Source organism: Trichosurus vulpecula, chromosome 4, assembly GCF_011100635.1.
Source record: "Trichosurus vulpecula isolate mTriVul1 chromosome 4, mTriVul1.pri, whole genome shotgun sequence".
Classification (NCBI taxonomy): Eukaryota; Metazoa; Chordata; class Mammalia; order Diprotodontia; family Phalangeridae; genus Trichosurus; species Trichosurus vulpecula.
The window spans coordinates 330,388,512-330,402,564 of NC_050576.1; the positions used below are offsets into that span (position 1 = coordinate 330,388,512).

General features: G+C 34.0%; 1 protein-coding gene across 2 annotated transcripts in view; it reads right to left on the reverse strand.

Moving 5' to 3' along the window:
* Positions 1–14,053, reverse strand: part of KLHL1 (kelch like family member 1) — a 563,316-nt gene that overhangs the window by 210,585 nt on the left and 338,678 nt on the right. For both annotated transcript variants that reach the window (XM_036757924.1, XM_036757923.1), the window contains one exon: positions 6,939–7,151. In XM_036757924.1, coding sequence (XP_036613819.1) covers positions 6,939–7,151 — 213 coding nt within the window. The remainder of the gene's footprint in view (positions 1–6,938; positions 7,152–14,053) is intronic.

The following is a 14,053-nucleotide window of genomic DNA, read 5'->3' on the forward strand; positions in this document are numbered from 1 at the left end:
AGCAGCTAATATATCTTCAAGAATCAATTCATTCACTAAGCAAAAGTAGGACCAAATCAAGAAGCAAAAGAAAGGGAAGTAAACAATGCCACCCAAACCCATGATGTTAAAAAATCTGTACATCATGTTAGATTCTCCTTGGAACCTAAAAATCCTATCATATATAGTTGACCTTGTATAGAAATGCTCTTCTCTTTACCAAGATTCTATAATTGCCCATAATTTAGAGATCTTCATCAACAAATTCTGTCACTTGTTACCTGTACATAGGCATTTCAATTCTCTGCTAAGAGACAACAGGCACAGAAGTCTTTTTTCCTCTGTGCTCATTAACTTTAGCATAAAATGTAAGCTTTTTTGTGGTTTTCAGACTGTCTCATGCAAGGTTAGCAGGCCAAATGAACCCACTTGCAACTATCAAATCTGACTATAGCTTTCACAGTGCCAGGTTATTTGAAGACTTTCACATTTTAATAGGAAAATTTTAAGAACAGAATATCATTAGTTACCCCCAAGTTGGCAAGCAAATGCATAAAAATTATTCAATTTATTGTTAAAAAAAAGAATTATTTCATATACACAAGTTCATAAAATTCGATTACTTCATCTCCGATGAGGCTATAAATTTCTGTTTCCCCTTAAGTACCTAGGACACTTAAGTGCCTACTGCTATTTACTTTGCAAATTTTCTTGTTAATGTCATAGTTATAATGAACTTAGATAGCCATTAGGATGAATCTACTACCCTATGATGAGAGATGCAGTAAAGCACAATCAGTAGAAATATGGTCTCAGAGGCAAAAAGGACCTAGGGTGGTTTAAGTTCTGACTGACACAGAGTCTGTGTCACCCTGACCATTTCCTTTCTCAGTGCTCTAGGCCAATGGTATCCAACTCAAAAAGAAGCAGAGGCCTCTAACCTGTATCCCTCAGGGTTGCATACAGAACTCAGTTTTAAAATGCAACATTACCAATGTTTTATTTTACTTTTGCTTATTTTGTTAAATATTTCCCAATTACCTTTTAATCTGGTTTTCCCCTCCACTTCACCAATTTTGGAGTGTTGAAGCAGCATATGGCCCACAGGCTATGTGTTTGCCACCCCTGCCTAGGCCTCTTGCTAGGATTATAAATTCTAGAGATACTGATGACCTGCATTGCCGGAGCAAGTTTCATCACCTATGAATTTCGTGTAGCAATAAAAACCAGGTTCAGTTCTTTTTTGTGTCCTCAAACATGGGGCAGCTGGGTGGCAGAGTGGATAGAGTGCAGTGCCTGGAGTCAGCAATACCTGAGTTCAAATCTGACCTCAGACACTTACTAGTTGTGTGACTCTGGGCAAGTCACTTAACCCTGTTTGCCTCAGCTTTTTCATATGTAAAATGAGCTGGAGAAAGAAATGGTGCATCTCTCTAGTATATTTGCCAAGAAAACCCCAACAGAGTCATGAAGAGTCAAACATGAATGAAACAATAACAATAACAAACATCCCCAAACATCCTTTCAAGGAGTCCATAAATACAGAAAAAAGTACAATTTTATTTCTGCTAACCTTTGATTTTTTAAATCAATCTTATGTATTTTATTTTATGCATTTAAAAAAATTGTTCTGAAATGTGGTGAATAGGCTTTACCAGACTGCCAAGGGGATACATGACACAACAAAGCTTAAGAATCCACACTAGATAAATATTAAGATGAATAAAACTAATATGAATGTTGTGAATTTGGCATTGCTAATGTCTAAGTATATCTATCTACCTATCTATCTGGTAGTTCACATTTATAGAAACTAAGTGTTTTCTTGCTCTAAAACAGACAGCAACAGATAAAATCAAAGAAAGAGCATATATTTGTGGGTGATAAACTTTGCAACCTGTCACATTTGGCAGAATGTGCTTTACATGTGCTTAATGTTGGGAAGTAAAATCAAACAAAATACATAAATAACTCAAGAACGAAACAAAATGCATAAATCTTATGTGGTTATTTATGAAGGATCTTTTGATATTGATTTGTTCTGTGTCATTTGGCTTGCCTTTTCATTAGGTTTCTTATTTGCAGCTATAATTTTTGTGGACAACAGAAACTTTATGGTATTGGTGTCTGATCAATCACTGTATTGCCAATGTAGTAAAAGGCTGAAGATCTTTTTTCTACCTCTCTCATCTATTACTAAGAGAAAGAAACTTTAAACACACACACACACACACACACACACACACACACCCCATTACCACTTTGTCTAGTATAAATTCAGTCCAGCATAATACAGATATGACTTATTTTTTGAAGTTCAACACTTTTGGGAGTCTTCTTAACACTTTTTTTGCCATTGATTCAAAATACTTCAAGCAGTGTTTACTATAACATGTCTGCTCTGCCCCAACTCTCTCAAGGCCAGACCTGCTGAACTATCTTCCCCTTAGGGTTCTTCGGTATCCTGAGGATTTTGTGGGTATTCTTTATGTCAACTCAAGCCCCCATCTTTTAGGGGCCTGTGACTCATACTACCAGTTCCATTTAAGCACTTACAACTCAATTAGCTTTTACTTTAAAAATGTAGCAAGAAAAATAAAACATGAAAATATTTCTCCTAATACTTCAGGGAGAGGGGCATAATTTCCATACACCACCTCAATCTCTGCTGCTAGCGTTACTCAACATTTAGCTCAGTTCCTACACATGTGCAGGCCCACCAGTCTCATATTCAGATGCAGCATGACTGCCAGATAAGTTTGCTTCTCAGCTATTTCTGGAGTAGGTCATTCCCAAAAGTTACTCCTTGTTTCTCAGGGCCTAGACTCAAAAATGATAGGATAGCAAGGTGGGTATGTGGTGGTCCTAACTCTTTTCAAATTTCTTGGCATCGATGCTGCATTAGATGCTAACCTGATCTCTGGAACACTGAGATACCAAAGAGCCCTCTGGACTTTTTAAACACAAAAGATCATAGCCTCCACTCCCTTCTACACTTATTTCCCTTAAAAGTGCTGAAGCCAAGAAGAGGAAGATGAAGCCTACAGATCTTTTTGAATGACTTCTAAGTAAGCAGAAGAGCTTCACCACATGTTTATCTAGCTGGAGCCAGTTATATTTTGGATAAGATAGAGATTGAGGTTAAGGAGACTGATTAGGTATCTACTGCAACATGCCACGTAAGGGAAGGAGGGTTTGAACTAACCCTAATCCCTGCAAGTTGGAAGGGTTAAGTCTGTGTAACTTTTTTTCCTGAGATGAAAGCTTCAAGAGTATTTAACTTCTTGGTCATACAGGATGAGGGAGAGGTAAGTGTTAAGATTCCAATTTCGAAAGACTTATAATGATAAATGCTATTCGATTCCCGGGAGAGAACTGATGAACTCTAAATGCAAATTAAAGAATATTTTTTTCACTTTTTTCTTGCTTTTTTTGTAACATGGTTAATATGAAACTATGGTTTACATTATTTCATATGTATAATTGATATTGCTTTTTTTCAAGGAGTAGGCGAGTGGCTAGAGGAGAAAGAGAATTTAGAATGCAAAACTTTAAAAAAAAGTGTTAGAAATATAAAATTTTGATAGAACCCCCCCGCCCAGGTTTTCAAGTTTGCTCATGTATAGTAGGTGGTTATTGACAGTGCTGACATAAGACATACAATACCTTGACCATGGAAGTCAGAAGTAGAATTATATTTTCTTCTGTTATAACACTGTATTTATTTTAATGCATCCTAAAACACCTTAGTTATTCTATAAATCACACTGTTTACTCTTACTGAATTTGCAGGCAATTAAAATTGCTGTCTTTTTTTTGCTTCTAGTGACATTTTATCAATTTCACACTTGTGCAAATGGTTTTTTTTTTAAAAAAAGATTGGACCTTATTCAACGTATTTGCTTTAAAAAAGATTTATACTCATTTTCTTTATTGTTTTGGACTCATATTATGCTACATGATAGCACTCCCATCTGAAAATCATGTCATTTGTAAATTTGATAAGCATACCATTTGCATTTTAATTCAAATTTTCGATACTATAGAATGTAATAGGGTCATTTACAGAGACCTGTAGAACTTTGTTAGAATCTTCCTTCAAAGCTGGCAAAATATGTTAGTCAACACTCAAGAAATCTGTCATTCATTTCTAAACCTACCTAACCATAACAGCACTAGATCCATGAGACAATATCCATTAGGTATTGGTTTGTTTTTTTTTTCCAAAAGAGAGGAATATTACCAAATTTCAAGAATCATATCAAGGTAAATTTTATCAATTTGTCCATGCTATTCTTGGCGCCCTCTGAGTGTGATCAGATTACATTTCTCTGAGCATCTTTTGTCATATGCTTGTTTACAGATATATTTATACATACAAACACATATATACACATAGAGTGTATAATTAGTATGTTAGCATTCTGCTTTATTCTCATTTTTTGTTTATCAGAAGTCTAGGTACCATGATTTCAATATATTTATAAATTTTAATATATTTCAAGATAAAAAAGAGGCATAGATAGGTGTCATGAAAATCACCAAATGCAATGCAGAGAGTTAAAAGTCATAACTTTTGAATTTGTCATATATTATTAATCGTACTGAACCACCATGCCTTTTTTTACATCATTCTGTCAATAGGACAGGAACTAGAAAATTACATAAGCTATTCCAATGGATCTCATGGGAGACAAATATGTATGACCTGGCATCAGTTAGGAATACAATTCCAGAAAGTAATATTTTCTGAAATGATAATTATGTCCACAGTTTCACACAATGCACTTAAGATTTGGATATCTAGAGTAGCCATGCAGTGCAAGGAAGGTATTAAGTCTAATTCTATCTATCCTTCACTTATTTTTAATGTTAACAGGAATCATTTATCTTTTCCTATACCATCAGTTCAATTATCCTTTTCCTTCCATTCTGCAATTTTGTGCAACTTTTTTTCCTATAGCAAAGTCAAACAACTTTTCTTCAATATCAGCTGCCCCATTTCAAGAGGATAAAATAATCACTATTGACTTTCCCTTTTTTATTTCTTCTTTGGTCATCATATATTCTCCCAAAATCTACTTTTTTATATAATTATGAGCAAAGTTTTTTTTTTCCTTTTTTATACCACTAGTCTTCAAGGTTACATAAAATACATGAGCACTTACAATATATAGAAAATACTGAAACAAAAGTTATTATGTAGCCTTTAAGATTAGTCATTTGCAGACATCTTGACCAAAAACATGAGGAGATACAGCAGCAAAAGTGATTGTAACTGAATTTTTTTTCTCAGACTGTTAGGTGAACTGCCCAATGATTTTTAAAGAACAAGGATATCTAAGAACAAGAATGATCTAAAAGCCATTTGAGATCATAGCCTAAATTCCATCATTCCTAATATTCCATAATGTTCATATCTCTTGTTTTGCTTTGATTCCACATCTTCCAAAATCCAGTTTAATATTTTATCTCATTTTTTTCTTCCTTTTAACATTATCAAGATTAAACTTTCATGACTTTAATATGGAATACTCATAACTATTCTCTCCACGTATAAGGGAAAAAATCCTACATAATTGCATTTTATTGTCACATAAATCCATTAGCTTTTTAATACTCTTAGTAGATCATGGCACTTTAATATTCCTAGTACTCTTTACATTTTTACCCTAACCATTCACACAAGTTTGCTCACAATATAAGCTCCCTTCTACATTATTGCTCATGGAAAATAGACCTTCTCAATATTTTCTTATTTGTTATCTATAGTTGCTATCATATCAAACTTCATATCATTAGAGGTCCACCTACTCTTGTAAGACACTTACAGAAATTAAGAGATTTGATCTTTACTAAAAAAATAAATAAATAAAATTTAAAAAAACCTCCCCACTTTCCCCTAAGTCCAGGGTAAGGCAATTTCCACCAGCAAAAGTTATAATCTATAGTTCCAAAAACTAAAAATAAAACAAACAAAAAACAATGTTTCCTGGATACAGCAAAACCCTAAAAGTCTCTTATCCAGTTTGAAGACCCCTCCCCATTGAAAGGCTGGGAAAAACCATGATCAAGATAGATCCATTGAGATTATAACTGTACTTTCGTCTAACAAGAGATGAAAATGGTAGGCTTGTTTCTCCTATCCTTGAATAGCATCTTTCATATTGATGTGTTGTGGCAACCATGAAGTCCTTTCAATTGCATGGAGGAAGTATCTAGATGGTACCACTTTCTCATACTGGGAACATTGAAAGACATGTTCTATTTTGCTACAGCTATCCACCAATCCATAACTTCACCTGACACGAAAACGAGGGGATATAGTGGTTTGGTTTGACCATTTATGTTTCTTTGCCTATAAAGGTAATAACCATTTTTAATTTGTATTTGCAAGGTAGTATAATAATTTTTATATGCAAAGCTTTCTTTACTTAGAATATTGTCATATGAAGCCATTACCAATATTATTAATATAGTTTTATGAACTCTTTTTAAAAAATTCCTATAGCCCAAACTATGATCCAGTTTTTCAAATATTATAAAACTGTATGTTACTATTCTGTTTCCTGATTATCTACTTCCCAACTTCTTATCCTGAAAAAATATATAGACTATGCAACATTTTACATTTGGAAAATGCACTATTTCTATATCTGCATTCTAATCTGGAAAAATAAATAAATTTTCTCTACAAATGGCTGAAATGCAGAAAAAGAACTCCAGAGGGAAACAAAGGACAAACAGAATATGTTATCTCAGTCACAGAATAATAATGTTACTCCAGGTGATGTTAGCTAAATATACTTTCAAACAATAAAAATTAATTACAAGAAAAAAATTGAATTAATAGATTATGAACTAATTTATTGGGATAATGGATTGTTAACATTTGAGTAAAATGTTAACTGTTGACCATGAAATTTTGTATATCAATTAAGACAGTCACATCAAATTACCTGAGGTGGAAGCAGTGGCAGTCTTATAAAGGCAAGAAGCATGCTTAGGTCACTGCATCTCCTCTGTGTGTCATACTTAACCCACATCATCAAAGCATGGAAGATGGTTTCTTCATCAGGAACATTCACATCATCACTGGCCAGCAGCTTATGGAGCTCCTCAGCTGGGAGGAGTAAAAACTCTTGATTTCTGATAACTTCCATTATATTTTCCTGCAGAGAGAAAATATCTCAGCATAAATTCTGCTTGCTTTTATTTAGCAAAGGCAGGTACCTCAGAAAGAAAAGGGGGAAAAGCAGCCTATAATAACTTTTGTATTCATTAAAACATAATCCTTGAAAGTGAATCCTTCAGAAATGAGCAAAAATGAAAGCCTGGTAATGGTAACTGATGTATAAATGCACCCAGGACAACAGAATCCTAAAAATAAATGAGGGATTTTGTTTCAAATTATACACATAATGGTGAGTTTCTATCTGCAGGAAGAATACACAGAGCACTTAAAATGATGAAGCATCAAGTGAACTTCCATTTAATAATTAGTGAAGGAAACAGTAGGGTTTTAAACAGAGAACTAACATATGTATTAAAAGAAGATAAAAACTCCAGGATTAAAAACAATAGCAATAATAACAAGAAGTGTGGATACTATAGTTGAGTGGATCCATAATGGGTTGAGCAAGTGAAGGCAAAGAAAGAATTTTACTTCATGTCAATGAGAAGCATGCCTCAGGGCTCTGTCCATTACCCTGTTCTTTTTAACACTTTTATCAATAACTCAAATAACAGCACAGATGGCTCACTTATCAAATTAGCAGATGATACAAAGCTGGAACTGATAGCCAATATGTTGAATGACAGAACTGGAATCCAAGAAGATCTCAAAAGGCTAGAATGATGGGTCAAATCTGACAAAATGAAACTGATAAGATCTCATAAATTGCCAAACTGATAGGTCCTCTTAAGTAGTCTCTATGCTTCCAGTCCCTACTCCTTCAACACATTTTACGTATCGTTTTCAGATCAACCTTCCGAATTCACTGGTCTGATAATGATGTTTCACACCTCAAAAGTTTCTATGGCTCTCCATTGCCTGTCACAGACAGACAACAAGCATTTAGGTGCTTACTATGTTCCAGGCACCATACTAAACTGTGAGAACACAAATGCAAGCAAAAAGGATAGTCTCTGCCTTCAAGGAACTTATATTTTAATACGGAAAAGGAAACTAAAAAGGAGAGTGGGGATGGAAAGTGCCCACTCAGGAGACATGTTTTATAAATTTCATGCTTTTTAGTATGGCTTTTAAGGTTCTTCATAATCTGTAATCTGCATTTTCAGTCCTAATTCACACTACTCCCCAATATGTATTCTCAAATTATGAATTTACTCAGATTTTAGTGCCACATTTTAAGAAGGAAACTTGACAACCCAGGATCTCTTCTCATAAGTGGAAGCAAGTAGGGATGGTTAATATGGAAAAGAGAAATCTTAAGGGAAAGATAATTATTACCAAATATCTGAAGTGCTGTCATGTGGAAGAAGGATTAGAGACAACATAGAAAATGAGCTAGCTTTGGAATCAAGAGATCTCAGTTCAAATATCAACTCTGTCACCAACTACCTATGTGGCCTAGTGCAAATTACTTTACCTCTCTCCACATCAATTTCTTCATCTATAAAAGATGGAGTGGAAAGACTAGATTTTTAGTATAAATCTATGATCCTAAAAAAAGAATTGAGAAGACACCTCCCTTTATTCCTTTACAAAGATCAGAAGTTCAATTGTATATATAGTCATGTTTTTCTGATGGATTGATCAGTTTTATTGACTCTTCCCTTATACTCTGCTTTCCTTTCCTTTTTTCTTTTTCTTTTTTTTTTAAAGTTAATTGGAATAGCTCTGCAGAACAGGATAAGTGGGCAGATTCAGGAGGAAATTTAAGCTTTGTAAAAATAAAATATATCAATATAAATGTATTTTAAAAGTAAATACATCTAAGACCCTAATATAACTTAATCTGCTTAGCTAGAAAGGAATGAATCATGAATGCAATATCATCATAGGTAGTCTAGTCCTACTTGTAGCTGAACAAGAATTCTTTCCACAATATACCTGACAAGCGGTTGGCCAACCACTGCTTAAAAACTTTTAATTCTGAGCAACTCACTATCTCCTGGTAAGGCTAATCCACTTTTGCATAGCTCTAACTAGAAAAGTTTTCTTTCTTACATGGCACCTACATTAATTGAAATCTTTATTTCACATGAACCACAGGAATGGGATTATATTTATGTACACTATCCAAGTAGATGTTTATTATAAACTTAATCCCTGGCACCAAATGTTATTATTTAGCTGCCAGATTAAAGGACAAACTATTTCCTTATTATGAACACATATGTGACACACATGAACCCAATGCCTAGCTATCACAAATGCTTTCTTTAAAAGGGGTTGGGATATATTGGCCATAATGAGCACTGATTAACATTACCAAAAAAAGTGAAATTGACTATAACTGAAAGGAAATAATTTAACAACAATGCAGCTCTCTATGGAGTCATATCATTGATTTATTAGAAGATTAAAAATAAAGACCAAATTAGAATGAAGAATAAAAATAAGAATATAGTACTTGTAATAAAACTAACTCCAAACTATATCACTTAAGTTACTAATTGACTCAGAAAAAAGGCCAAATGAATAAAAAAGCAGCCATCAACATGAACTATTCACTATTTTCTACACTATTTTAACCAGTGCAATCAATAAACATAATGAGGAGACCTATCAAGGTAACACTTGATCTCTTTGTTAAGCAGGATACTACAATTAAGAGTAGCAATCAGCTCAGAATATAAATCACCTGTGAAATATAAAGGATGATGTTAGATTATTAATAATATTAATTATGAAATAATGAGAAAATGAGTTTATGAGCTCCTTGTGATACTCATTTAAGCCAGATCCTCCCAGGAACATTTAATTATGAAACTGGAAGGACAACAAATAGATGAGTGGTCCACCTTTTGGAGGTCCTCCAAAAGAGCTTGGAACAGAAGAAGAGAAGGATGCGGCGTTCTGCCAACAGATGGGCTTTCCAGGCAATCTCTGATCTCCTTAGAGTTGAGCGCCAAAAGGTGGACTAGAGATGAAAAACAGAAACCATATGCCAAAATTTCTAACAAATTTTCTCTGTCAATATCAGTGGAATTGCTATTTTTGGATTCTAAAATAACAATCCCAAAAGCTTTGCATGAGGAAATGGAAACTGAGCTAAAGGAAACAACAGTAGAAAAGCAGTAAAATCAATATACACAAAGGAGTTCTATGCTACAGGTAACAAAATTGTCAGGATGTTGAGGGATCATTTTTGAAGCTATATTAAATGAAAAAAAAAAACAAAACTAAGCAATAGAGTTGGGAAAATATAACAAGTTTTATATCACCAAAAAAGGCAATCAAGTCAATATTAATAATTTACTACTCATACACATACTTTCTTTTCTTCACAATCCTTTATCAGAGAAACGTATATATCCATCAATGATGAAAGCATTATAAAGGAATGCAGAGGCTTTGCAAATGATATTCTATATTCAACATCTTACATAATCACACAATTCACTGAAGTATATAGCTAATAAAAGACTCCATTTTGTATGTTGTTTGCTTACTATAAAAACGTATGAAATTTGATAGAATAAAATTTAACCTTCAAAGTTTCGACCCCGCCCCCTCCACCTGCCGCCAGTAAAGTTCTCTTAGGCTGTATTAAGATCACATAAGATTGTTTCAAAGATTCAAAAGCAGAAATAATTTTGACTACTCTCTCACAATACCCAGTGCAGTATAAAACAGGGAGATTTATGCTCACCAAATGTTTATATCTGATAAGCATGAATACATATATCTGAAATAGACAATATAAATGGATAATAGTTGGGACTCAGGATTGAAAAACAGGAACAGAGAGGGCTGGATTGTATTTGTAAAATTCTCCAATCCTTTCAATGAAATCAAACTTCTCACTAGTAATATTCTACGGATGTGAGTCAGGTAATATAACAAAACCTCCATCTGAAGGAAAATGGTAGATAGAAGAGAATGAAGTATATTATAAATGATTGTTTCCACATATAAAACAACATAAAGAATGTCACCAAAGAGAGGAATGTCCAGTAAAAGAGGCAGGCCAGCTAACGAACAAGAACAAGAAATAAAAGATAAATACTTTGAATGTTACAATAACCCCATGGAATGCCAAGAGATAAAGAATAAGTGTCCCACGCCTGGCCCAGATTAATTGATGTAATCCTTCTGGAAGATTTAGAATTGGACATAGACTATAGTTGAACAGAATGAAAAGGCAGGAGAGTTTTGATCTATATCGTTGAATCAATAGGTCACTGATCTAATAAAATAGTAAAACAGATTTAAGAACAAAATATATTTGTGTGTTTATCTCTATATATTTTAATTTCTAATAAACATATAGGTGAAAAATTTAGGACCATCTTAATCAAATTATTTTTATTCTATTTTCATGCACAATTGGTTGAATATAATTTTCCTCTATATTATGACCATTCTTTAAAACATTCATTTTCATTTGTAACTTCATTTAATTATTTCCTTGGCTTTATAATTTTGTTATTATGAAAGATAGTACCCACAGCTAATTTGTCATATAGTATTTTATTCACTCTACTTTTTTTCTTTCTCAATCTCTACCAAAGACATTAGACTAAATTTAATGGTGATGTTAAAACTAGCAACATTCATTCACACAAGTACCCACCAACAAACATTATCTAGTACTTTTTGGTTTAGATCTTATGTTTACTGAATTCAGTATTATTAAGCTTTGAACATTTAGTGGAATATTCTGCCATCATTAGATTTTCTGGTATCCACCATCATTATAATCAAACCAGGGGATGTTTGTGCTATGCGTCAACTTAGTGTTTGCCCTGTTTCTTTTAGATCTAGATATTTGTATCCATAGATGACTTTAAGGTCATCTTTAAGAACCTAAGCATAATTCAAAATCTTCATCTGAAGACACTTCTCAAATTTAGCCTTGGACTTTTTTCAATGAACCAGAGTGGGTCTTAAAGGCAAAATTAGTCTCATGGCAATGCCATGTTTTCATTTTCTTTCCTTTGTGTGTAACAAAAGGTTCCCAGCACTCCATTTAACCACAAATTGCATTGGGCTTCAGGGTACAAATGACAGCTTTTGAGCTATAAGAGTCTTTAAAAGCCCAACTCCATCAATTTTTGAGATTTTGAAAATGAGGCACAAAGAAGTTGTGTGAATTTTCCCAGGTCACACAGGTGGCAACTAGCAGGGAGGGCCAAGTTTCAAATCTTGGTTTTCTAACTCCAAATCTAGCATTGTTTCACTTGACTAGGATTCCTGGTTAGCCAGTTCTGTCTTATGTGACTGGTCAATTATTTGTGAGGATAGATATAGAGAGGATGTTAATTTTGTCTAATCTCATTTTACTTAAAAGGAAACTCAGTCTCAGAGATGCAAGGACTTGTCCAAGGTCTCATGATTAAAGTCAAACCATGAAATGAGATTGGACCTCTTGAGTAAAAAAAAACAGTCTTCTTTTTACATGTGACACTGTGCATAAAGGTTTGTTTAAAAGTCTCAAGTCTCTAAGTAGCACATAATAACTTTTACTAACACAATGCTTTGCCTATTGAAGGCTTAAATATAAAATGCTTTCTTTTTCTCCTTTGTTACTCTCTTAGCTTTTGACAGGATAAATCACCACTCCTTCTTGAACTCTATCTTCTAATGGTTTTCATGACATTGTTCTCTTGATTTACCTCCTGTCCAACCATTCTTTTTCACTGTTTTGTTGTATCATTAACTATCTCCCATTCGCTAAGCATAGATGTTTCCCACAAAGCTCCATGCTAGGACCACTCTCTGTTGGTGACCTCACTTGCTCCCAAAGGTTGAATTACCATCATCATGGAGAATGATTCTCAAATCTTTGTATCAATCCCTAATCTCCTCTTTGGAATTCTAGGGCTACATTGCTGATTCTCTGCTGGACATCTCCACCTGGATATCCCATAGACATCTAAATCTTGTGTCCAAAATAAAATTTATTGTTTACTCCTAAGGCTACTCAGCTTCTCTGCTTTGTGATTTCAGCTAAGGCATGGCCATCCATCCAATCACCTAGGTTTAAAACTTTAGAATAATTCTACTTGCATAGCATCCCTAGCAACTATCCTTCTCTTTATACACACTCATCCTCTATCACCTCTTACCAAGACAACTGTGATAGTCTCCTAATTCTTCTTTCCAGTCTCTCTACTTTCCATTCCATTCTCCACATAAATAACAAACTGATATTAACTAAAATGCAGATCTGATAATATAACTCCTCAACTAAAAATCATCGGTGGCTTTACATTGCTTCTATGATAAAAAAATATCTTCGGCCTAACATTTTGAGTATTTCATAAAGTGGCCTCTACCTACCTTTCTAGCTTATTTCATTTTTATACTACCTTATAATTTGCAATTCCAGTAAAACTAGCTTACTAGCATCCATGCTACTTGTCTGACTGTATTTGTGTCCTGCTAATCCTTACATATCACTCTGGTTTTTGACCCCTGTTTTGAACTTTCCTGTGTGTATCCTGACTGGGAAAAGTTCACCTGGTTGCTTTCTCTTGGCTCTACCTCGACTGAAAAACATATGATCATAAATTTTAAGTTAGAAGAAAAGATCTCAGAAGTTGCCTCGTACAAAGTCTTCAGGTACAGATGAATGAACCGGGGTACAGAGAAATTGAGCAACAAGCTCAAGATCACATGGTAGATTAGCTACCTCTTATCCTTGAAATTGTTTCATGTGAAACTAGAAAGAAAACAAAAATCTTAATATCACTTAGTTTACAGATTGTTGTTGTTGTTTAGTTGTTTTCAGTCATTTCTGATACTTCTTGACCCCACTGGAGGTTTTCTTGGCAAAGATAGTGGAGTGCATTGCCATTTCCTTCTCCAGCTCATTTTACAGATGAGGAAACAGAGGCAAAGAGGGTTAAGTGACTTGCACAGGATTGCATAGCTAGTAAT